At 40.4% G+C, this 26,306-nt stretch overlaps 2 protein-coding genes across 8 annotated transcripts in view; one reads left to right on the top strand and one right to left on the bottom strand.

Moving 5' to 3' along the window:
• The window catches only part of FYCO1 (FYVE and coiled-coil domain autophagy adaptor 1), a 53,770-nt gene that overhangs the window by 23,469 nt on the left and 3,995 nt on the right, over positions 1-26,306 (top strand). For all 5 annotated transcript variants that reach the window (XM_055709155.1, XM_055709153.1, XM_055709156.1 and 2 more), the window contains exons 10-17: positions 959-1,077; positions 2,480-2,647; positions 3,084-3,233; positions 4,700-4,905; positions 5,246-5,390; positions 22,363-22,458; positions 24,393-24,603; positions 25,896-26,005. In XM_055709155.1, coding sequence (XP_055565130.1) covers positions 959-1,077; positions 2,480-2,647; positions 3,084-3,233; positions 4,700-4,905; positions 5,246-5,390; positions 22,363-22,458; positions 24,393-24,603; positions 25,896-26,005 — 1,205 coding nt within the window. The remainder of the gene's footprint in view (positions 1-958; positions 1,078-2,479; positions 2,648-3,083; positions 3,234-4,699; positions 4,906-5,245; positions 5,391-22,362; positions 22,459-24,392; positions 24,604-25,895; positions 26,006-26,306) is intronic.
• On the bottom strand, positions 10,151-15,904 carry CXCR6 (C-X-C motif chemokine receptor 6). 3 transcript variants are annotated; one of them, XM_027814814.2, is made up of 4 exons: positions 15,752-15,800; positions 14,347-14,485; positions 12,862-12,925; positions 10,151-11,597 (listed from the first exon to the last, which is right to left on the bottom strand). In XM_027814814.2, the coding sequence occupies exon 4, from the start codon at positions 11,572-11,574 to the stop codon at positions 10,537-10,539; it is 1,038 nt and encodes a 345-aa protein (XP_027670615.1). In that variant the 5' UTR covers positions 11,575-11,597; positions 12,862-12,925; positions 14,347-14,485; positions 15,752-15,800; the 3' UTR covers positions 10,151-10,536. The 3 variants fall into 3 exon arrangements, with proteins under 3 accessions (XP_027670615.1, XP_027670612.1, XP_005445950.1); XM_027814811.2 differs by having other exon boundaries at positions 14,401-14,485; positions 15,752-15,798; XM_005445893.3 differs by lacking the exon at positions 14,347-14,485 and having other exon boundaries at positions 15,752-15,904.

Here is a 26,306-nt window from a genome sequence, read left to right as displayed (position 1 = left end):
CATTTGTGATGGCTAGCTGTGTGTCTGAGAATACCCTTCAATAAGTATGGGTGCTGCAGACAAAATACTCAGCAGCTGAAAGTTAGCCACTGAAACAGAAATTATGAAAAGCACAATGGCACTTAGGATTTGTCCTGCTTTGAAAGCTAGTCGGGTTTTATGTAAGACCTTGTTATGTGTACACTTCTTAAATGGGGGTGCAGGTTTAAAAGGTGTCTGTCTTAGGCCTTGCATGCCCACTGCACACAGCCACACGTGTGGATCCAGCTGTCTGCAGGCTGCAAGGGGCACTGAATCAGAGAATTAATCTGCCTGAGAAATAACCCAGCCAGAAAAAAGTCAGATTTTTGCAATGCATTTGTCAAACAGTTGAGTTAGAAGGGTTGTACTGAGGTGTAAGGAATCCAGAACGAAGAAAGTTAAGGTTATTGAACCTGGCCCTGCCTGCTAGCAGAAATATGTACACGTTTAGATGCAGTTAGTTAGTTCCCTGAGGGCTCCAAGTTTGGCATTCTCTGGAGAGGCTAGCTGTGAAAGAAGTTTTTGTTTCCATTGTCCTTTGTGTTCCATATAGATTTAATAAAGAAGATTTTCCTCATTTCCATTTTTTTTTTCTTTTGAAACTTGTAAGTGGAGAAAAACATTTTAGGGCATATTCTTTTGCCATTATCTTTGAGAGATTTTCCTTGATAAGGAAGCAAACTCAACTGACATGGGCTAATAAGAATTACCAGCTTAATACTGTCTTCCTGTAGAGTCTATCCCTTATTCAGTGTGACAGAAGTAATCAATCACTAGTACACAACTGATTAGTGTCCACTTATACAATAATATCTTAATTGGTGGTTTGGCTTTAACTGATTCTTTTAAAGCATTGTTTAGGTGTCTTGGTAATCGTCCTATGCTTGGTGAAGTGTTGTTTTTTATGTGTAAAGAAATACGGTATTTATTTCACTAGGCTGCGAACACGAGTTTATCTAGAAAGCTGGATGAAGCAAGAGAACAGCTGTCTGAATCAGAATCTGCTCGGCTGCAGAAGGAAGAGGAGGTGACATCTCTGAGAGAGCTCTTGGAAAGGTGGGAGTTTGGGTTCTTTACACAAGCCATTAATTGTAAGCCAAGCAAGGGGCCAGTAACCAAAGCATATTGAAAATTGCTGTGGTTTATGAAGTAGCATATGCCACGGGGTTTATATAGGGCAAATAGTTCATGAGCACTGACAGGAATATTAGATTGACACTTCAGATGAGAAATACGTAAACTACACAGCACACATGAATGCAAGGTTTAGGTTTTATTGTATTGTTAATTTAGCTGATGGTCAAAATTCATTGTATGTTGTCCTTTATGAAGCTGAAAGACAATTTATAACCCCCTTTTACCTTATAGGTTAGTCACAAAATTTAAAAACCAATATTGGCTCTCTTTATAAGGAATGGAAAATTTGTGCTTTTCACCAGTTTGGGTTTTTTCTCCTCTTCGTGAAGTTTCAGGGAATCAGTAAGAATTATTTGAATGGGACCACATCCTGCATGTCTTTGTCAGGTTTCTTAGTTTTAAGTATCTAATGTGGGCTGTGTTTCAAAGGTCTGTGATGTGGGTAGGCCTGTGTGGTGTGGATTATCTGGCAGTCCAAAATAGATCTTCATGAGGCATGGGCTCACACAGGGTCTGATGGTTTAACCAAAGCCTTTGTATTTTCACATTTTTGTGCTGATATCATCTGTCTTTGTGGGAAGTCTGGTGACTCTTACCTATGTGCTGAAGGTTGTCAGTATGAAATCAGTCATCAAAATATTTGAATTCAGCTGAATTGGCTGAGTGAGTTCAGACCAGGTCAGCCCTCCATGTTGTGTTGCGGTAGCATTTTTCATCCATTGCTAGGTCTCACAGTACTGAAATTGCCATATTGTCAAGCCAAGACTCATATTCTTGGAAGCTTCCTGGTGACATTTCTTTACATTGACTGTGCAGTGAACTGAGTTGTCTCAAGCTTTAGCTTTTAAATTGCATCTGTGTTAGAAGAATGTTGTGAGAAACTGGTTTGCTTCCCTTTTGTGAACATGAAGGCTATGGAGGAGTAGGTATTAAATGGCTCTTTTTATGCAGCCTGAAAATGCTGAGCAACCTGCAGCTATAGGACTTTCCCTTTTTAGCTCACTTTGCAGCTGCTGCTGATCTTAGCTTCCAAGGACACTAATTTTATTCCCAGTGTGGTAGCTGCCATAAGCTTTGCTATAAACAGGGCATCCAAGAAATTGCTGATTGCTGACTGTGTTCACTAGATAATGGATCTGTGTGCACTTTGTGATGCAGAAAACTGGAGAGATTCTGGCTAGCTATAAAAAAATGTGTATTTTTGAGAACAATTTGACTGAAACTACCTGTTTATCAGGGTGACAGACCCCTTTCTTCCATAGGGAAGACTTGAATTCACATGAACTAAAAAACATTCTTAATTGCCTTTGTATTTGACCAGGATCCAAAAAGAAGCTGATGAAGCAAAAGAGAAGGTCCTGGATTACAGTGAGAAGCTCAGCAAGGTGGCAGCAGACAAAAATAGCAGTGATCAGAAGTTATTTGCTGAACTGGATGACCTGACGAGAACAAAACAGTTCCTTGAAGAACGTTTGATAGAACTTATCAGGTTGGCCTCAAAATAAACAGCAAGTGGAAATTAAAATCCTAGCTTAGGATGTTAAGGGATACTGCCTAGGTGGTTCAGTCTTGTATTCCTGACTTGAAGATGATGGTCAAGTTCATCAGCAGTTGAAATTTTCCATTTTCATAATGCAGTTAAAAATCTAAAACCCAATAGTATCTCCTCCTTAATTTGCTGTCTGTTTTGCAAAAATATGTAGCTTTCTGCCTGGCATGTATTTCTCTCCCCTCTCCCCTTCCCCTTCGCCAGAGCTTCAGTAGGTTTCTTGACCTGTCTTTATTTCTGAAAGATCCTCAGAAGTAACAGCAAAGCAATTTTTACCAGGAAGCTTTCATCAACATTCTAATTGAGGTTGGTTACCAGTAAACCAGGACTGATAATTTCTGTGTTGTTTTTTTTCTTTTTAACTATGTCTGTGCAGAGATAAGGATGCTTTGTGGCAAAAATCAGATGCTCTGGAGTTCCAGCAGAAGCTTAGTGCAGAGCAAAGGTGGCAGGGGGACACAGAAGTTAATCATTGTCTGGACTGCCAGAGAGAGTTCTCATGGATGGTGCGCCGACACCACTGCAGGTCAGTTCATTGAACTCTGTTACACTGTTCAAAAGCAAAATTCAGGATGATCATTTACATGGATTACTTCTTAATGAGCACAGTTCTTCGGTCAAAACCATTGATAGAGGACATTGTAGAGTCTGAAAGAATACATGATGTCACAAGGGCATAGGAGACATTAATAGAAAGGTCCCTTGACATGTATTACAGCAAAGATCCGGATGCAGCTCTGACTTGGGGAGTCTGTCAGTTTCTCATTTCTGGAAACAAAGATAATCACACCCTACATAGTGTGTTTCTCTGAAGGACTGTGTTTTTAATATATTTATTATGCACTGCTCTGTGCATGCTGTGAACAATATTCACTAAGGTGGTTTTGCTAGTGGTAGAAGTGTTCCATAATAAATCCAATGGGCTTTGCCTTTATAAATCTGGTTACTTACAGTAGGTATGTTCAGAGATAATAACCAATTGCAGAGTAATCTTTTTTAAAAAAGTTAATATTAAGTTATTTCCTATACAGTTAGCCTGCCTGAATTTATTAGTTACGTGATCTAGATTTATTCAAACGTACTTAAGTAGATACATTTCAGGGTCTTGGTGGTATGTTTTTTTTGGCTCTTTACTGTTCGTGACCTGACTCATCATGCAAGGTGTGTAGTCTTGGGACTGTTTTAACTGCATATGAATGTAGGGAACATTCAGTGGGTATTAATGAACAGTGGAGCCATTTCCAGTACCAGCTTCCAAATTACTTATTTGTACTAAAATCTGTGAAACGTGTTCATGTTTTCACCTACTAATGATTAAATTATTATGAAAAAGAACCCAAACACTAAGACTTCAAAAACAACAGTCATCCCTGCTGGGTGCTTTTCTTCATGAAAATCTTAACATGTATATTAAAAAATAGTTGACAGGCTTAATACTGAGAGACTGCAGAACAGAGATGACAGGAAGCATGAATGCACTTGCATGTGCCAATACTGTTTTTTCTTCCCTGTCTGAAGGGGAGGGGTTGATTACTAGGTCGAGATGTATGGATGTGTTCTTACAGTCCTTCCAATCAAATAGAGTTTTGCTCTGAGTATGAGATTTGGCCTATGTAATATTATTAAGTACATTTCCTTCCTGTGTACTTTATACATGTATTATTTGTATTGCACATTTGTGGGTATTTAATTGTTTATGTCTTTATATTTAAAAGTATATTTAAAATTTTTTAGTATTTTTATGGGGTTTTCTGTTTTCCCTATTTATTAAGGCAGCAAAGTGTGAATGTGAATTTCTGTCCTGTGCTTGTCAAGAAAACTTTCTTCACTTCAGAAAGCAGCACAGTCTGTATTACGAGTTTTGCTGCAGATGTAGTATTTGGGCTTTTGCAGACAAGATGACCATTGTGACACAGCCCCAAACTGTCACGTAGATATGTTCCACCTGTACGTGGTATTATTCTAACACCTTTGGTTTTGAATCATTTCTAGGATGTGTGGTCGCATTTTCTGCTACTACTGCTGCAACAACTACATGGTGACAAAACCTGGTGGAAAAAAGGAGCGTTGCTGCAGAGCTTGCTTTAATAAGCCTAGAGTCATTGTGGACAGCACAGATGACTCTGGATCCAGTGGCAACCAGGAAGGATCACCGGCTTCATTGGAATCGCCTGTGTCACCATCTGAGAGAGCTTTTGGTTAGTGTATTGTTTGTATGCTGTGGAGAAGAAAGTAGGGTTCTTATCTTCTAAGAAGCCACATAGTCACTTCCTGCTCCAAGGACCTGTATGTTCATAGAGTGTTTTCAGGGTGGGACTACTTCCATCTTTTAATTTGATTGGTATTGACAGAAATTTGCATGTGTATTAAATGACTATCAGTCAGCCTGAGGTTTTCAGTTGGTTTTAGTAGTTACCTAATGCTTCTGTTAAGGTAGAGGAATGGCCCAGTCTTCCCCCTTAAGGGTTTTACTTGTCTGTTTTCCAGACAGCCAACTAATATTGTTTATGTTTCTTTTTGTGTCCTTTTATGGCACAGTTGCCAGTGAAGCCTCTAAACCACCAGATGATGCAGCATTTGATATAATCACTGATGAGGAGCTGTGCCGAGTACAGGAATCAGACTCTCTCCACAATGAAAGTCAGATGGAGGGAGAGTCTTTGGATCAAAGCATGACAGATCTGTGAGTAAACACTGCTACATGGGCAGGGGACTCTTGGATATTGTTTGAAGTGTTGGTTTGGAGGTTTTTTTTCCATTCAGTGGGGATAGCCAACATCTGCATAAAGAGAAGACACTTCTGTTCCCAGCCACATGTTCAGTAAACCAGCACAAAATAGTTTTGGCCTATTTGCACAGTCAGCATCAAATCTAGCAAATCCAAACAGCTCCATCCTCTCCTTCCTCCTGCTTTACCACAGCACAGAGGAGTAGTCGCAATTCTGTGTTGCCATCGGTCCCACTGTCACCATTAAAAATCAGCTTGCCGTCCATGCTGGATAGCTGGTCATTCACACTTAACTTATAATAGGAGCTAAGCAATATTCTTTTTCAGGCTCACCATTGCTTAATATGAAGAGAACAAGGAGGTGGGGAAAAAATAAGGAAAGATGTGCTGGTCTTATGTCAGGCTTCATTGAATGGAGCGTGAAATAACTGGTCTGTTTCTGTAGCATTCCTTACAACTTTAAAGGTAAAAATTTACAGAAAAGAAAGAACAGGAATTGCTTAGCTAAATCTGGCACAAGTTTGTTCATTTTTTTCTTAAGAAAAGGAGATTGAATGCAACTTTCAGTCACTTTTTTACAGCTATTTCTACGTAAATTAGCAATGAAGAGGACCTAAGGCCATCTGAATGAGTAGTTGGTTTGCAAACTATGTTTTAGTTCTATAATTTAATGTATATCCATGTTTATACAAAATATTGTTTTACTGTTGTTCAAATGTTTTCAAATACTTTATGAAAATTCTGCTCTGTAAAGTATATTACCTTTGAAAAACTTTTACATATTTGAGAAGAAGAAAAAAAGAGCAAGTTCACGTAAATTCTGAACTTGTTTTGCTTCTGAGCAGAAAAATAAGTGCGACAAACCTAAGTGCTAAACTGAAAATAGCCACAGAGTAACCAGCCTGCTGCTGTAAAAGCAGACCTAGACGCTCATGCCCCCATCAGACCAGTTTCCGGCATAAACCACAGTGACTTGCAATGTGGGTACAAGGCAGACTGTACAGACTTGTTTATTTGCAAAAAAACCTTTTCAAATACATTTCGGTTTCTTGGTAAATAAGTTCTATGTATTCTGCCTGTTTTGTATGCTGTTGACACTGATAGTATATTCATGTCTATAGTGTGTTGGGCAGACATGAATGAACTGAACTTCACAATGCTCTTGTGAAGTTAGTATTGCCTTTGTTTGGCAAAGGGACAATTTGCGGTGGGGAATTTCTGTTTGTTCATTTGTTTTGAGAAGAAAAAAGTGTAATTTACTCCTTTGAATTTATGCTGTCTGCAGAGGGGATATCACAGGTGAGTTAGCTCTTGAGAATACAACCAGGAGAAAAGAATTAAGTGTGTGTCACCATTTTTTTCACCTTGGGATTGGGCTAGATACATCTTGTCCCACAAAGTATTCAAACTGGAAGGAGGGATTGCCACTAACAATGGAATACTATTCTTGAAGGGCACCCATACGACATCCTACTTGCACTGTGTAAACTCTTAAAGGCTGTCCATCTCCCCTTGTTCACAGATTATAGGCAGGAAAGTAAGTAGCGTTTTATTCCCTGTTGCTCTTGGTTCATCAGTTTTATGTGCAGGGGGGAGATTCCTACTGTGGTAATACTTCAAGCTTGAGACATACTTTGCAGAGAATGCCGTCCACACCTGCCCTTCCCCATGACACTTGTTATGTTTGAAAGGTCTCGCTAGCCTGAACACTGGAGAGGAGAATGGCTTTCTTACACTGGTTGTCTTGAGCATCTCATGTTGAGTGTGTAGTTTTGTGTTATGGTAGAGATCTAGAAACTGATACGTGAGTCAGAAGATGGTGTGGCACTTGTGACACATGTTGAAGGAAAAAAAGCAGAATGCAGCGTTGATTAGGACAGCACAGAAGTTTCTCACTTGTTTCTGTAGTGAGGAGTATATGTGTACGTGAAGCCTGAGTGTAGCGTAACACACAAGCAGATAATGCAGCATTTGATACCATGGTGTTTGAGGGTAAACATGCCAGAGCTGCTATACTGAGTGTGAGCAAACGTTCCGCTAACCCTCTGTCCCGTCTTTGACAGTAGCCCATAGTAGACGTACTGATGATTTCCTAGTGTGTTTTCTCCCAAACTCCAAGGATCTGCAGTTCAGGGACTTTATGAGCTACTGGTCTCACTGCTGCAGATTTCTTGGCTGTACTGGACTGGCGGACTGCCTTGACTTCATATAGACCTTTGATCTTTTTTTTTGTGTCCAGCTAAATGTGTCCTGCTTCCTATATGGAGACTTGCGGTAGTCCTGACATGTAAATAATAATCCACTGGCATCCCAATAATGTTCTCTTTGCATTGAATTGAATATATGGGGTGGAATTTGCTTTGATGCTGTGCCTGGGGAAGATCCAAAGGATATAAGATTTTGCATGCTACGTGCATGTCTGAGGAATGCATACAAATACGTAAGTTTTCAGGCCAGACTTTATTGGGATTCTGCTGAAAACAGTCCAAGTTATTTGGTCTTTTGCCAGAAATTTGAACTCATTGATGAAGCTCTAAAAGGGAGGGAGGTGAGCATCTAAGAGAGGGAAGAGAAGGGAGGGTGGCTGGTCCAAGTAGAAAGAAGATATGTGATAGACATGCTCTGTTGACATAGTTTCTTATGGCCTTATGCTGGCTGTGTCTGGCTGCGATTTTTACACTGACTTGACTTTATTTTGGGTGTAAGTCCTTGCTAGACTGGAAATGCAAATTTGTGCTCAAAGCAGTGAATTATCTTAAAGGACATTTTCTTTTCTATTTGTCCCCCATTTGGTGTCTACTGTACTGTTACTCTACTTTTTGCTTGTTTTCTTCACTTAACCCTGCCCCTGTAGTTCTTCCCTTGAAGTGACATGAAATTATTACAATGGCATTACTTCGTAATAGCAGATTTTGAGAGACCGCCTTTATCAGTACAGGTCAGTTGAGAACCAAATAAAACTCATCTTGGTCATGAGCTGTGCAGGTATGTGGCAAGGTAAGATAAATGCTGTAACTCTGGCTGACCTTGGAGCAGCCCTTTCCTAAAGCTTGAATTAGGCAGCAGTTGCTTCATGCTTTCAGGTCTGTTATGTGAGTTTGGAGCAACCCGATATCTTAATGTGAGAAGCTCAGATAAGCTGTGCAACTGCGGTGCATCCTGCTTCTTCAAGGCTTGTGGGTTTTCTTTTGAAGAGTTGTATTTTTGAACTCTTACTTCTAAAACATTCACATTTGCAGATGTGTTCTAAAACGAAGGTCAGGGTATTTGTGTAGCATGGGGTCAAAGTCCCCAAGGTAAACCAGTGCCCTGTTTCCATTTTAACATACTGTAGGAATTACATGGCTGCAATAAATGTTGCAGCAGCAGGATCATAATCATAGATGGCAGAAGTGTTAAAAAAAAAATAAGTACCGCTACCCTGGTACGAAACAGAGTCTAAAGGGTTTATTCACACCTTGGTACTGCTTTTGGTAGAAAGGATGTCTCAGCCTGTCTGCATTGTGGTTGCTTTGGTTTGCCCCTTCTTTTTTTTTTTTTTTTTGTAATGATACATAACATTCTTTCCTGACCTAATTACAGCACACGTGGCCAGGCAGGGTGCCAGTGCAGCCAAAAGGGGGAAATGCATGTAATTTCAAGCCTTTGCTGCCCAGCACAAAACCAGCCGTGGAGAGGAGTGGGGACAGGAGCACCTCTTGCCACCCTCTGCTGGCAAAGTCCACCTTGCAGCTGCATATGGGATGGCAGCTTCACTTGCCACATAGATGTGAAAGCACAGCACTTTCCTTCCTAGTCTCGTTTTAAGGAGAAACTATAGGAGAAACAAGAGGGGTTGTGTAGTAAGGGAAGAATTGGCTAAGCAACTGTTTTCTAAAAGGAAAATTGTGACGTGGACACAGTGGTGCCAGTAAGGATCAGGTACTGCTGATTTGAAGTGATCTGGTAGGAAGGACTGAGTGTTAATGGGGAGAAAAGGAACATTCAAAGTGAGTGTGGTTATTGCAAGAATGGTTTGAAACAGGCTAGAACTGATATTTCAAAGCTGTAATGCTTTCAGCCTTTGGGACAGACCCAACCCTGCCTTCATCATAGGCAGCCCACAGCCACATAAAGCCCTCCATCTGCTCCTTTCCAACCTCCCATCTTTCTTTTCCCTATTCCAGTCTTCACCCCTGTTCTGCTACTCTGCTTTTGCATACTTTCTGCACCAATCTGCATTGCCCCCGTGCACCTTTTTGCCTCCTACTGCGAAGTGATAAGGTCAGAGGTGGAAAGGAGGGACTGCAGGAACAAGGAAGGAGAACAACTAATGAATCCAGAGTTTCCCAGCAAGGGAACCAGGGTGCCAAGGGAATGCCAGGAAAAACAGGCTGGAAAGATGTCATGGTGCAAGGATTATGTGGAAATTAGGGCAAGAGATGCATCTAAGGAAACACTGCTCAGTGTTAGAGCCTACATGCAGTATGATATCCCTGTGTTTACAGGTGTCTAGTCATCTGGCAATATGAACTCTGTCATCAGAAGCAAGGTACAAAGATGTGTATGGGAGATTCAGACCATGAACCTGGTATTAGATGGAAGGCCGATGAAAATGCCGCTTTATTACAGAAATTTTAGATGAACACTAACAGAGTGCGTGTGGAGACCTTCTCCCAAATGGAAAAATACAAAAAATCCCACAAAAAAGCCCCAATCACACATGAAACCCATCATGAAGATTGAAATGTGCATGTTTTTAATCCAGGCATTCTCAGATTTTTGTTAACAAACACCTTTCATGGAAAACCATCAGGCCAGAGGTTTGGTGAATGTCTCCAGACCTTCTGGTGTCATGAAGTCCAAGTTAGCTTTATGTTACAAAGAGCACAGTTTTATCTCATTGTTTTTATACTTTTTAATATCTTCTGCACAGTTAGCAGTCTTAGGATCAGCTCTGTCCAGGAAAAGCAGGAAACACTGAAGTATCATGATTAAGATAGGTTAGCCTAAAGCTTATCACAATATCTTTACTAATGGGATTGTATTTCCTCTTTCATGCAGGCTACTTATCTCAGTATTTACCAAAAAAAAAACAAGTTGCCAGATTTTCTAGGCAGTTCTATAGCGGGTACATGCTTGTTGCATCTGCATTATTTGAGGCAGTAAAAGTTTTAGAGCCTTCCTCTTCTGTGGTTTGCCACTGTTTAGCTGTAACTTGCCATTTAATGCATCTTGAGTTTTTAATAATTTTCCGTAAGTTCCTCCTGAATTTCACCCCCATGAAGAAATACAGAACAGGGTTAAGACAGCCATGGAAATAAGCAAGAGCTTCTGTTATGATGATTGCATATTCAAAGTTGCTGTTCAAGTTAAAGCTCCAATCTATGATCTTTAACAGTCTCAAGAAAGTATAGGGTGACTGAGTAAGAATAAATATGGCAACTACAGAAAATATTTTTTTTAGAGATTTGTTCTTTTGAAAACTCCTGGCATGCAGTAAGGTTCTAATGATTAGTGAGTAGCAGATGACCATGGCTAGCATGGGAATAAAATAGCCAAGGGTCACTTGGATCACTTCAAGAACTAGTTCTGTGCGATAGTTTGGGTATTCTTCCTGACATATTGCCTTATCAATACTAAACACCTCACTAAAAATAAACTGTGGTGCAGCAAATGCTAGTGAGATCGCCCAGATCAAGACACAGATCAGTTTGCCCCATGTCATTCGTTTGGTTTGACACACATGTGCTTTTGTGGCAAAAGTAATAGCAATAAGCCGGTCAAAGGTGATAGACGTTAGAGTTAACATCGAAGTGTACAAGTTCAGAGTATACAAGCCCCGTATAACACGACATGCCACAGTGCCAAAAGTCCACTCCTGAACAGCAGAATATGCCCAGAATGGCAGCGTCCAAAGGAAGACCCAGTCAGCTATAGCCAAGTTCAGCAAAAATATATCTGTCAGCACCTTCAGTTTCTCGTAGAAAACTAGTATGACAAAGACCAGTGTATTTCCTGCTAGCCCAAGGATGAAAACAGCTGAATACATACAGGGCAGGAAGACATTTGTAAATCTGTGAAGATTCTCACTTCCGTTTTCATTGGGATCATTGATGGAGAAGTTATAATAAAAGTTAACAGCATCTGTAGTTGCCATGTTGCCGGCTTTTTAAAGGCAGCCTGTAAGGAGACACATTGAGATTTTTTTACTCAGCAAATTAAGTCCTAATGCATCCAGACAAAATCCCACGTGCTAACAGATAAGAGTTGTAATAAAGCATCCATGACAGACAAAAGCAAATATGCTTATTTGCTGGAGAGGATTTTCTTTACAGTCAGGACCCAAACACAACAGCTGGTGGATTTATACACATCATCTATTACCAGATTTATAGTGATGGGGACTCAAAAGCATAAACAATACAATTACAAAGAGGCTTCTGAAAACAGAATATGGATTAAGCTTTCAAATACGTCAGTGGGTTAGGATTTGGATCTAGGATTTCTGGGAAAACCCATGAGAGAAACAGAATTCATTTTGCCAAATTCAGCCTTTAGGCTCAGGTGTCAGGCTTTAAGTGTCAGAGTTGTTTGGCTTGGGTTGGACCTTTCTCAGTAAGTAGGGTTTGAGTGTCAGAGCAAGCGCTTTAAAGCTTTTGGTTCAGTTCAGTCTTAGCTCATTGTTCAGATGTTAGTCACATCATCAGGTGGTGGCACTTCTTCCTTTCCCCTTCTTAGGTGACTTACTGGAAGCATGGAGGGTTTTCATTAATGCCTCTGCCCCATTTGATTTCAGTTAATCTGTTTCAAATATTCGTATTACTGTCAGAGAAAGGAGTGACCACTTCTGCCAGTCCCCCTCCATCACACCCCCTCTTGAAATCTGATGCAGTATCGCACTGTCAGCCCCCCATGGTAAGGGTCTGTTTTCTGTTAGGGCTGTCACCAGCACGTAGGAAGTAATAGCTGTAACAACCAGATTTGCAGGCTGTTTAACTTGTAAATAAAATCTTTTATGAGACAGGTTAATGGGGTTTTCAAAGATTTAGCCTAAAGTTAAATGTCCTCTCTCTTGAGCTATGAAGAACATGTTTCTGTGAGACTAATCCTGATACAAGATATTACTCAGCATAAGACACCAGAATTCATCTCTGAATCATTCAGACTGGGGGAAAAGCCTCGCCCTGTGTGAGTTATAACATACAGCAGATTGAATGTTACTCAAAAAGTAGTTTCCATGGGGCCAGTGCAGTGTTAGCCACCAGAGAAGTACTATAAAACTGCATGCTCCTTTGAAAAATTACTGGCTCTTTATAAAATAGTTCGCTTTTAATTCAGATGGAGGCCAAGCACAGGATGAAGATAACCAGCAAAAGTAAGTTAGGTTCAACAACATCAAGGCAAAGTATACTGAAACAAAAATTAAAACACTGTTTTTACATACTCTTTGCAACAGCAGTTGGCTGACGGTTCTTGCCTCTTGTGAAGGAAAGGCGTATCCCTCTAAGCTGAAACAAAGTGATTATCAGGTGCTCAGTTATGCAGTTTGACAATGTAACATTACATTAGTAGCCTTACGAAAATAGTACAGTTCTTTCTGCTGCCCGAGCTTACTGGAAATTAGCCTTCAGGAGAGTTTTACTGACTCTTTTAAAGGAAGATTTTTTAATGCCCACTTTTAATCTGTAATAGGTTTTTTGCTATAATAAGACATAACATTCACTCTCTGGACAGACTGAAATACTTAAAATTTTAAATAAGTTTTTTCCTATTACATTAATGTTCTTCACAGGAATTTTCAAATTCAGGCATTAATACCCTAATTTGGTTTTGGTGAAAGTAGATTTCATATGGAAGCCAAGCCAGGATAACTGTTGAACTCCAGCTGTAAAGAATTTTCTTATATACAAATAGCAGGCATTGTCTTCTGATATTCTTGTCTCCCCCACATGCTGACATGAGCAAATCTGCATATTGGTGGAGAACAGAATGCTGCGGAAGAGATCTTTCTAAGTTAACATGTCACATGTTTTACATGTCTCAGTTAGTTGAGCTCCTAAAGTCGGAATTTATGGATCATGTTTTAGGAAAGAGATGAGGTGACTGACACCATCAAACAGATAGCGAAGAATTAATGGGGGTCCTTGAAAATGACCTTTCAACTGGTGGTCTAGCAATTTATGTTCATGTTATGTTCTTGTGATCTTAAAAGTTACTAAGTTTTCTTTCTTTTCCTTCTTTCTCATGTCTGGATATAGCCATTTAAGTTCTTTCTTGGTTTGACAGCAGGAGAAATAAGTCTTAAGTCCCTTGACTGATTACCAACCCCTCTGAGGAGAAAAAAAAAAAAAAGAAAGAAAGGAGAAAAAGAAGAAAAATTAAGGAAGTCCTACATGCATAGAAATAGGTTAACCTTGTAGGACTGTACACTCATTTTTAAGGCAAAGTCAGGTATGGAGATTTCTAGTCCTTTTTTTTTTTTTTTTTTTTAATGCTGGAAAGCAATAAGGAACTGAGAAAGAGCTGCTAAAGCTGAAAACTTTTAGATCTCAGTTGTGTTCCAGACAAGCTGAAGTTACAGCTCAGAGTTGTTCAAGAAGGCTTTCTTGAAGGCTGATCCTGTATTATAAGGCTGAACAGTTTCTGGATCAGCTGACCACCTCTGGCAATTAATTTCAATCTTTGCTACTGAAAATAGTCTGTAAGTGTGTATAACCTGGTATGAAAGTTAAAAACAGGGGGAGAACCTTATCTTATGGAGACCAGCACCAGCCTCTCCAGTCCACTAAAATACAGACTGGTAACCTTTTTACTCCCACCCCCCACCCCCACCCCCGGCCCAGTGGATGGTTAATTTTAAGAGAAAGAAAGTCCAGCAGTTTCTTTTTAAAAGGTTCTCATTTATTCATAATGCATCTTATTATGTTACCTGATACTTTTCTAGCCAGAAGCCCTTAAAGTGTCCTGCTTGTTACTCACACACCTAAGTCAGAATCCATATTTTATGTTGTCTCAAACTTCAGGGTTGTTACACCTTGTCAGACTGTTCCTGGAGTTACTCCAGCTTTCTTCAAAGGAAAGAACAGTAGTAATCTTTCTACTTGAAGTGAGATAGCAGGAAAGCATTTTGTTAGGGAGGGAGGGAGGAAGGAGGAAAAAGATTCCCTGGTTAGGAGGACAGTGAGCAGGATGAGTTTATTTGCAAAGAAGTGTTAGGGTTTCTATGGACTGAGTCTAGGTTCTAAAAAGCTTTAATAGAAGCTTAAATTGGATAGGAACAACATTATGGGTAGAAAAGTGAGCCGAAGACACCCATGCAGTGTCCGGTGTGTTAATGCAGGATTTGCCCTGAGGTCTATTACAGTTAACTCTCGAATTGATTAAATGGAAATGCAAGCAAGTAATGGAGAGTCAGAACATGCTGTTCTGATTTGCCCCAGTACAGATGGATATTTGCGACTAGAAGGTGACTGCTTATCATTTCCACTGCTCTGGGAACTGGGCACCCCAGGAGCTTGGTAGTATCAGGTGACAGGAGTTTTCCCTGTTTGGTCTCCATGGTCTAATTTCTGTTGTGCTAATCAGCTGTCCTGCTTTAATAGCTGCACCTGAAAAGCAGGGTGTAAAAAGCAATAATAATGATCTTGCCAGTTGTTTGTTTCTGTTGTCTCAGGGTTCCAAACAGAAAATCCAATACAAATCAATCTTTTTAAAATAAATCTCTATAAAAAAGTAATTTTAGCATGTAATAATAAACAAGATAATTTGCCATCACAATAAATACAGGCTATAAAAAAAATATGGTATGTAATGCTCATCAACATCATGTATTGTGCCTTGCTTTAGAAATAAACCAACTTCATTACAAAAGGGTTTTGAGATTGCAATTAGAAAAGATGAAATTATCTCATAGATATATTTGTTGGAAGAAGTGAGAAGTTTTCAGGCATGTATCAGTTGGAAAAACAGATGCTGGAGCATAAATGGAAAGGAGAGAATTAACATATACCTTCTGAGGTCAAATACCCAAAACATTTGTCTAAAAGCCTTTTTCAAAAACTAGCAAGTATAAACCAAAGAGCTACTGCAATAACAAGACATCAGAAAAGAATTAGTAACAAAACTAGAATGCAAAATCAGTCTCTTCAACAGTGTGAACAAAACCTCACCCTTTCTTTTAAATTTTGCATATCAGGGTGGAGGATATCTATGATACTAACAAAATCTTTCAAGTTTGAATATTTCTAAATGTTAAAGCTTCTTTTTTGTTTGGTGATTATTTTTTTAAAAAACTGTCTGTCTAGTCACCTAAAGTCAAGAAGATAGTCACTTACTAGACGGTGTCACATCTTGAGGGAATGCAGTCATCTTATCTTTCAAAGGAAATGTGAAAGCAGCAGTTTGCTTTATTTATCAGTGCTGAAGCCTGTGCTGCTGCATCACAGCTTTTGTGGTTGTTGACCAAAGATTTGTTGTTACTCCTTTGTTTTGATTCTTGAGTGATACTAATACAATTACAATGGTATGCACAAGCTGTGCTCTCAAGATCCAGTACAAATTCACCTACATGTGGCCATTTGTCTGAAATGTCCAGAATCAAATTGGTGTTTCAAGAATTCTTTATAGAATTGAAACTTAATCTGTATTTATCACTTACCTTTTTTAATGACTCGTGCATATTTTGTGACAGTACTGGATTTTCCAATTCCTTCTAGGTTTTCTGTTTTTCTCTGGGGCAAGATTATTCTAGTGACAGTTTTCCATCAGATTTCTTGCCCATCTGAGGTGAGCTAGGGGTTGCTACAAAGGTATTGTGTTGGTGACCATCCCCAGATGAGTTTGGTACCTTTAAGGCAATCCCATCTCTAGTTAAAGTTAGTATTTTTGCTAAATTTTCTTTCATAGTCAAGGGAAGAAGCTGGGAGAGCCTCTGTGCATTTACAAGGGAGCCAGAGGGGGCCTACTCTTTGCAGGGGTGGCTGTTTGCACTTACAGCAAAGACATGAGTAGGAGTTGAATTACAGCCTAAGTGTACAAGAAACAGTTGTGAAGAGGCTCTGAGAGGGTGCAGGGAAGTGGAGGTGCCAGGGCGATGCTGCTTAATAAAGCAATACTCTGCTGTTGTTTCTGCTGTAATTAGGGACATCTTTTGTGCACTCCTTGTAACTAAACTACATGCCTGGCCATCACCACAACTTGGCATGAGCCTTAGCTTTTCTTTAACCTTTCCTGGGGTATTCCTTCATAGGAGGAGCCCAGTACCTGCACATCCCATAAAGCAATGCACTGCATGCAATGTATGTGACATTTCAGGTGGCTCCCTAGATGTGTTTCCTAGCTGTGTTTATCAGCTGTGCTCACTTCCCTAGCAAGCCTTGCCGCTCTTGGTAGCCATTGGAGACTCATTTTGCAAAAGCTATGATTAGTGTAGAAAAGTAGTAGTTTTACTCAGGGACAGATTCTGCAAGAGGGGGAGGCAGTATTCAGAGAAACTAGCCCGTGCAATTAGATCTTCGCAGCAGCCTGTGGTACAGTAGCTGGAGTTCTTCTGGGACTCTGTCCTGTAGAGCGGTATGGTTGTATCTCTGAGTGCTTGAATTTGGTACCTGTAAAGGTGTATTAAAAATTCCAGCACCAAATTTGACTTAACCCTACAGCATCATTTACTGAAAGAAGACTACTTGCACAAGAAATGCAAGGCCCTGTGGGGCTCTTTAAAATTGAGTTCTCCCTTGTGTTTCATTGCATGTGGTAGCAATTCCTCCGTCTTGGAGAAACAAACTTGTGGCAAGGTGTTAAATATTCACAAACTGTTCCTGTCAAACAGGGGAACAATAGGTTGCAAGAGACACCTGCTTGTAGTGGTTATTTTCAGATGCAAAATAGGATATAGGGATGATAAAGCGGTGGCCAAGCTATGTGGTAGCATGTGTACCCTAAACCGGTGTGAATGTCTGCCCTGAGAAAAGGTAAAGTTCCCACTGTGTTGCAGAGGGCCAGCAACCGGCCCTTTCTGCCATCAAGGCCCATTTAAATTCTTTAAAACCAGAATTGCTTTTGAAATGTCTTAATCATGCATTTATGGAGGGCTCATCTGATCTACTCTGTTAGCCTCATTCACAGTGATCTCATTGCAAGGGCTGCTTCCTCAGTCATCAGAGATGCTCCTTTCTCAGACTGACAGGCAGGGATGGCCTTCCCACGGAGACCAGTACCTCCCGACATCCATTTGCCCTTACTCATACACAAGGAACCCTGGGATCACTTCTGTGTAACTTCTAATAAACTCTACCGAAGACGACTGCAGTAGCAGCAGTATTCAACCCTTTATCATAAAATTGGGATTGAAAGATATTCAGAGATACTTTATTTCAGCTTGCTAGCCTAACTGTAATTTGACCTGTTTCCTCCTTTGCTTCATAAACTGTGTTTCCATAAAATATTTTTTGATGGACTGCTCAAAGAAGCCCTCTCTGGCATCGGAATGGTGAGGGCTGCTGTGTGTGTCTGCATACATGTAGCTCTGTAAGACTGGGTGGCCTGCCTCGGTCTGCCTGCAGGAGAGCCACTATAGCATGACTGAATTATCACTGTAACCTAGAAATAATGGTAAATATAGAGGTGGGCTGTGTGAGTTTGTCTGAGGGAGAGGGCTGGGAGACTAGCTGTTACTCCTGAGCGGGTCAGTCTGAAGAATGTTTAATTGTATAGTTGTGAAGCCCCCTGTGTGCAGAAACCGCTCTGGCTGCAGGGATCCGGGCTCTGGGATGGAGCAGCCTCTGCAGAGGTACAGGCTGGGCACTGGGGGCTAGGCAGCAGCTCTGCTGAGAAGGCCTGAGGCTCCTGGTGGATAGTGGTGTAAACCCAAGCCAGAAACTGCCTCTGCTATACCTCTTCTATAATTCTGCCTCAATTTTCCTGCAATAGCCTCTGAAGAACTGTGCAAGGAGAAAATTCAAAGGTATCTAAGAAAAAAACAGCTTGGTTTTGGGAGCAAATACCTCACAACTGAAAAAAGCTAGGGTTACTCATAGAGCTGGCTGTAACCTTGGTGGCATACAGACTGTGCAGTGTTCAGGATCTTTGGGGCAGTGGCTTGCCGCTATTACTAGTGTTTGCTCCGCTAGTCATCTGTTTGCTGCCTCCTTCTGGGGAGGGAACTTGAAAGCACCCTGGTAATCCCAAAGTGGTTATTTTGAAACCTGTTGTCGGAACTTCTTGCAAATGCAGCATTTGACTGACAACTGAAAGCTGTCTTCATCTCAGAGCCTTTACCAAACCTCTTCCGTTATCACAATACTAAAAAAATCTCAAAAAATTTTGCATGTTTTCCCTTGGAGCACAGAAATATCCCTTTGTCACGATTGTTTCCCTAGCTTGCTTTCTCTGTATGCACCAGTTGCCTCTGCTCTTTACAGATAAACGTTATCTGTAACAAATTTTGAGGCCGGGGAGTCCTTTTGTTTTTTGGTTTTGGTTGGGCTTTTTTTTTTTTCTTACATAATGTAGCATAGTTAAATCATACATCTTTTTTGAGAAATGGTTGGGATTTCCTATAGAGACCTCCTATATGGAGGTCACCCACAGGACATAGCGGTGGATCTTCATGTCCATACTTTTTTTTTTTTTATCAGCTCCCTGTGTGATGCTTTCCCATCCCTACAAGTGTCAGGGTTTGCTCATAACCCTGCTATCTCGTTTCCCACCCATACACAATCCTTCATGCAAGATACTGTCTTGCACGTTGTTAAAAACTCAGCGAGCTCTGTATCCCCCGTGCTCCATCCCAAATCATGCCTTTCTTCTCACCCGTGCCAAGGGCTATCTGTGCATCCTTTCTTCTGATCCTTCACCATCCTCTTTCTTTTTTTCTCTTTGTGGGCTGGAGAGGAAGGCTGATAAGTTAGGGTTTGTGGGATGGGTCTGACCTGCTGGTAACAGCAGGCCCAGGAAATCATTGGTGCACTTCAGCATAACGCCTTCCATTGTTTCTTGGTATTAGAGACATTTGCAGAGGTGCTTGCTGGGCTAAGCAGCTGTTAGGGGCTCTGTAAAGCCTCTACTCTGTTTCAGGTTTCTGGCTTTCACACAATTCAGTAAAGTTCTAGCTCTAGACAATTGAAGTTCTCTCCAGAAATCATTGCACTGCTGACAGATGAATGGCTTACAGGATTTCACTGCTCAGCCACATGAAGCTGATGCCTTAGACACCTAGCTCTGAGCTGCCAGACCTCAGGTGTTTATGAAAACAGAAAATTGTCGAGAGCAGAGTCGAACCAGCTTTCTTCGGGTTTCAGTTCTGGAAGGGACTTCCTATTTTTAACTCCCAAAGCCATTCATGATGTTGGTCACAGTATTTTTACTATCATTTGTAAGAAATGATTTCCATATATAAGAACAGGAGCACTGGACCAGACCATCCAACTGAGGGACAGTGACCAAAAGCAGATGCCTGAGGAAGAGCACAAAAACAGGACGAGCATGTAATGCTTCTTCAAAATACTCTGCCAGTCTCTGACAATCTGTCAGAAGGATTTGCTGAACCAGAACTGTTCTCTTCTTGCTGTGGTGTCTTTTCCATGCTTCAGTTCTTCCTGCTTTTCAGCCCCACTTCATTTCACTTTGAAAAGAAAAAGAAGAGAAAACAGTCTTGCATATTCTTGAGATGGGGACCTGGCAAGCTACAGCAACATCCTTAATGCTGCCACCTAGTGTGAATAGGTCATGCAAGAATAAATTCTCTCAGAGACGCAAGCGCTCCAGTTAAATCGTGAGACTGTGTTTCTCATATTTTCCACATAAGGCTACCAGGCTCACTTTAAACTGTTGGCTCTGTGGGATATCATGGCAAGGAACAGGATTTTCTTTGTGATGGTAATGTGCTTGAGTTTAAAAGACAAAGTAGGAGACTTAGTTTTCCCTTACCCTATAGTGAGTAGGTGCGGTGAATTTATTGGTTCGAGCAGCCAAGTGGCAAGCTAACCACCTGACCATCTTTTAGGTTGCAGCAGCAGGAATAAGGAAAATCATGGTTAGAGGAGAACATGGAAAATGTATTGGCCCTGGGGTTTAATTTACATTTCAGGGTCCTAAAAGAAAGGTGACATTAGTGAATTAAATGAGGAACTGATGGCGTTGCATGATAAATCATGGAGTTGACACTTCCAGGAAGCCTGTAATCCTGTAGTTCTCTTGGTCTGTATGAATTCAAGGCTGTGAAGTTAAAGCTGTGTACTTACCATGGTGGAATGGGACAATTCTGTGGATCACAGCATAAAATCTGTTGCTCTTCCCACTGTGCAAGCAAAATATATGTATAGGTTTACAAGCTATAGTTTAGTTTTGTAGGGTGTTTTTTCAGAATCAGTTTTCTTATCTAATTGTATAAAGATAGCAATTAAATTATTTGTTATCACTTGCTAAGTATTTGCATAGATGTTATATTAACTTTTATGAACCAACATGTAGTATGTCATTCCTACATTTCAGTTGGCACGTAGTGTTTGGTTATAGCTCAGGTTTTGGCACTTACTCACAGGTCTGAGTCTTCCCTGCAGGTCACAGCTGTCTCCTTAGGGTATTAACAGTAGTGGTATGACTTTTTCAAAGTCAAACATTACCGAAAAGGCTACAGGAGTAAGAGAACATGCATTCCACAGATAACACTGCTTTATGAGTTCAGGAAACATGTAGACAGCAAGTGCAGTTTAATTTGCAGTCATAACAGTAAATTCTTCCTGTTTCCAACCGGTAGTGTCACTCCACTAAACTCACATGTGGTTGCATGTGCTGACACAGTATATTCAGATGCTGCTAATGACCAGCTGAAGGTGGTGTTACCTGGAGACATTTTCTCTTGCTCTTCTACTCAGCAATGCTGCTTGTAGAGCAAGGTCCTGTAGGATTTAAAAGAAAGTAACAAATTGTGCATTGGTTTTGAGAATTGGTCTATGGAATATGTGGCAATTATGCCCTGCTACATGACGACACTTGATGATTCAGAAGCACATATAAGTAATATTACATTTTATTAGATTCCACTGTTTTTTGGAAGAAACTGACCAGTTGGTTCCCTGTATATAAGAATCCTTGGCATTTTTCTGGGAATGATGGCCTAATCTACTGAGATGCAGAGAAGCAAAGTATCAGTTAGGGAAGCCCTAACTTACTTGGAAACTATCAGCATTTGTTCACTGACTGTCAGATTCAGTCTTCTGTCTGTGTCCCAGCCCTGTAATTCATAGCTGGTGCTATTCCAGTGTTCACCCAGAGCAAGCACCCTTTCTGAGGTGAGGAGTGGTTAGCAAGTTCTTCATCTGCTTCCTCTGCTCTCCTGGACACATCATGGTGGGGACGAGGCATCCTGCTTTGTCATCTTGTAGCAGCTTCTTTGGTGTATTTGTGTTTGAACCATCCAGTATTTCTTGTATGAAAAGAAGACACATGGTAGTGATTCTATAGTGATAAAATATGTTTTGTGTATCGTTGTCACGGTAAGGAACTGGATAATCTCTTTGTAAAACACCTCACAGATTAAATCCACGTGATATCCCTGCACAAGCTTTCTTTCAAGAACAAGTTCAGACTGTTTTGCTCGTGTCTGCCCTCCTTAAAGAATTCCACCTGCCAGGGAGTCTTTAAAACCTGGCAGCGTCTCAGTAGGGGATTTATCTTAAAACCGTAGAGAAAAGTTCTGGATGTCTATATTCCTCTTAGCTCATGAAACCGGGATAGGAACAGTTTTACATTTGTGCACAGTGGTTAGCAGAATGGGGCTGCAGTTTCACCCAGACAGTTTTGTCACTAGAAGGTGTAAAATAAGAATTCTAGAATTTAGCGTGATGACTATCAAAACGTTTCTGTTTTAGGGAGGCATCAGCATGCAGGTGGTATTTGACCACATACTAGTAGTTAATCATGACTTTTCTCTTTTTCCTTGTCCTAGAAACAGCACGTGTAATTCTTCAACATTTGATGAGTCGGAAGAGTGGCAAGTTGCTCAAGATGCTGAGATATGCTTGTTGAAGTCAGGAGAAGTCATGTAAGTGGAACAGTTTTATTACTCCCAGGCTGAAAGAATAAAGTCTGAGCTCAGATATCAGTTATTTGAGCACAAGCCTTGCAGACTCTTGGAAGAGCTGATCACTTATGTCCCACAGTAGAATTTGGTTTGAGGAGGAGCAGAGAGTATAGCTCAACTACACAGAGCAGCAGCAATGAGCCAGGCCCTCTGTCTTCAGTCCTGAAAAAACTTTAGTGCAGGTGGGGAATAAGAAAGAAAAATCTGGGTCCGCATCACATCAAAAAACCTTCCTTCTTATTCTTACTGCAGGAGATGCTGTGAACAGGAAGGGGGCTTAGAGAGAAGGCTGTGTAGTTCTGGTAGTCTCTGGAAGAAACTGCAAGGGCAAGTCAAGGAGTGTGGTGCTAGTTGGACCTTTGTCACAGGGATGGAATTCATGGCCTTTTGGAGCATGTAGCTATTATTTATTGGTGGCCTTACAGAAACTGTCTTGCCTGCTCTGGTTGATGTATGCCATAGCATAAGATGTTCAGCTGAGCCTCTGCTCAGCTTCTGTGAACTGTGTGCACACAATTCTCTCCATGTATCCTGCTCTGAAATCAATAGTCCATGTGCAGTAGTGATACAGCATCTCACTTGCACAGCCAAGAAGGGAATCTAACATGAAAATGCCCATGACTTAGAGACATTCCCCTTATCTCACTCTCCCCTTAATCCTAGCTTAGAAATTTTGGCTTATTTATGGGGAATGTTTTAAACTTTTGACTGCAGGGAGATAAATTAGTCCATGTTTCAACCTTGTTGCTGCTGTTTGGAGAACCAGGTAAATGAAGCAGTAACTAAAATCATAGCTGGGTTGTAGGGCAAAATGAAGAGTGAGCATTAGTTTATTAAAATCAAAGATTACCTGAGACACCCCAGCAGTTACTTCAGTTAAACAGAAAAAGTAACAAGGTAAGCGAAACTTTATATGGAGCTTCCTCTCTGGCCGGAGAGGAGGTAACAATGGTTACCATAATAAATCAGCCACGATCCCTGTGTAGTCATGGCTGGAAACTGAACTCCTCCTTACTCTAGAACAGTAAATCATCATGGTGACTGTGTGATATCTTCTGGTAAATGTGCTGGGTTTTGATAGCTGCTGACAGACAAATCACAGTGCTGTGATTTACTGTGAGCTCATTGATTGGGAAACGATTTGTTTGGCTAAAAGAATGATATGTTAGATTAGTTTTAATTAGGGTAATGTAGGTGAGTTCCACGCTTCTTGGAAATTAAGAGGTTTCTCTTGAAGGAAGCAGGCAGCATTCTCCTGTTTAAGGGCCTCACTGTTTGCAGTCTGAAATAGATATCAGAATGAGGTAGGATAATATAATGCTGCAGGACTCAGGATCATGGTGCTAAGAACTTCCTTTTTAATTGGAAGTACTTTGAATCAGCTTTTATGCAGCTTGCTTGGGTAAAACAGACCAAGCTGTAGCACTAGGTGCTTCAGAGGATCTAGACAGAGCTGCTGTTCACATTCCATCCCTTTGTCCCATCTGTACGCCTGATCCCTATTTCCTTTACGAATGATATCTAGAAAGGTGAATAAATCAGGTCACTATTCTTTGCGTAAATTTTTATTTCAAAAGAACAGTAGAGGGCAGTAGACTACTTTTATCTAGTAACTCTAAAAAGTTTTATTCAAGCACTACATTTTTCTAGTCAAAATGAAATAAGTAAGTGAATAATATACACATTTACCAGAGCAGAGAGAGTGCTTGATATCAGTCATCTTTTCTGTAGTTCTTGCATTCGTCCAAGGCTGAATTTTCCTGTACCTTGTGGACCTGTCCCAAAGTTGCTGTGGAGTCTGCCTCAAATAGATGGAAAATAAAAAGCATTGATTATTGTTTCTGTCTTGAGTAATTAGATCGGATGTCTTCAAGTAATTGTATTTTCTCTCACAGGATCAAATTACCCCTTACAGTGGAAGAGATCTTAAATTTTGGGGAAAGTAACAGAGAGCTGTTCATTAAATCCAGCACCTACAGTATCATTCCCATCACTGTTACAGAGATGGGACTGACAATTAGCTGGATCTTTTCATCAGACCCTAAAAGTATATCTTTCAGCGTTGTCTACCAAGAATCAGAAGACACACCACTGGATCAATGCAAAGTAAGACCTTTGTTTCCTTAGTACCTTAGAGACTGTAGTACACTACAGTCAGCCACCTGGAGGAATCAGCAGGTGTGGCTAGGAGGTCTCAACATGAGTGCCAGTTGCTATTGCATTAAGGACTTGCTTCTCCGATTAAGCCACACTTCTGCTGAAGGCAGAGTTATGTGTTTAATTATTTGATGTTGCCTGCAAAAGTTGAGTTGAAGACCACTGTAGCTTCTGTTGGTCACACCTGAAATTCAGCCACTATTATTAAGCAAAAATAGAAGTCCAAGACTGCAAAATTCTTCTTTTTTCCCTCCTCAATATTACTTCATTTGTGGGGTGCTTAGGGCTGATCTTGCCAGGCTCTTGAGCAGAGGTCACAAGACAGATAAATTGATTGGGTTACCTGCATTTCTTACAGCAAAGCATATATTTAAATGCCTTGATGGCATGCAAAATTGCTTTGCCAGTGCCCAAGGTACCAGTTTTTATATGCTTTGTCCATATTTCATGAGGATTATGGATTAAGTAAATCTGTGTTACTCAGCTAATTGCAGTGTTTTAATGAAGACAAGGCAGTGTTCAACTCGGCGGTAGGGGGAACTCTAAGGCTGTGATTTCACTGTGAGGGTAAGACATTTATGCAGCATGAGTTAATTCACTCCATGTTTACTAATTCCATGTAGAATCTCCTTTTTTTCTGAATCTGAAAGCTGAATGAAAAGTAAAAGTTGCTTTCCTCTTGATATATCTATTCGATAAAACTTTGGATTTTATAGGGTCATCCTTGATCTACATCAGCTGCTGTTCTGACTACTGTCTCTGCTAGGGTTTTACAGCAAGATAGGTGGTTACACACACTTTTGCTGTAAGGTTAGATAAACAATTAAGATTTGCTGAGAAAGCTTTTTTTATAATATAGGGAGTATAAAAGCATATATTAAAAGACACATTTAGCTAAATCCTGCTCTTGGATATATTTGTATAGATTTAATGTAGCATTGCTGATGTTAGTAAACTTGCTTAGATTAACACTAAAAAGATCAGGATTTGATTCTATCTCTCAAGCGCCGATTTATAGCCATAGCTTAATGCTGTAAAGAAGTTATCAAAGGAAAACAGTTGTCTCGCTGTGGGATTTTTGTTTGGGTGAATTTTTAATGCTAATCAGTAAAAGTAAATGGTTTTGCAGGCACATATGCACTTTGGGAGTTTCAAGATGGCTCAAGTTAAGTATTTTTCTCAAGACAAATGACAATTTATTATAGGGCAAATAGTTTCATTTTGATTGTATTGAATTTCAGGTTCTTATTCCTATGACCCGCTGCAATTCTCATAAGGAAACTGTCAGAGGACAGGTGAAAGTCAGAAACTCTGGAATCTACACGCTGATATTTGACAACACGTTCTCTAGGTAAGTCCTAGCTGGGTGCAAAAGGTGAAATGGGCTTGTATTTACGGATGTACCAGTATTCTGCCATTCAGAAGGAAGTATGAGAAATTGGTCCCAGCTGGCCAGAAGATCTTCAGCCTGACCTTTGCTTGTTGGTGGTTTTTTTTCTTCCTTCATAGGAGAATTCCACTTTTCTGTTTCAACCTCTGGGAAGGTAAACAGAAGTAAGCAAGTAATCTGTGACTCTTTCCAAGACAGTTTAGTCAGAATTGTCATCTTATTAACAACAAACCTGACAGCCCTTGCACAGGCATACTTTTTA

Source organism: Falco cherrug, chromosome 4 (assembly GCF_023634085.1).
Source record: "Falco cherrug isolate bFalChe1 chromosome 4, bFalChe1.pri, whole genome shotgun sequence".
Lineage (NCBI taxonomy): Eukaryota > Metazoa > Chordata > Aves > Falconiformes > Falconidae > Falco > Falco cherrug.
The sequence above is the reverse complement of the archived record's forward strand: the minus strand, read 5'-3'. Positions and strand labels throughout refer to the sequence as shown.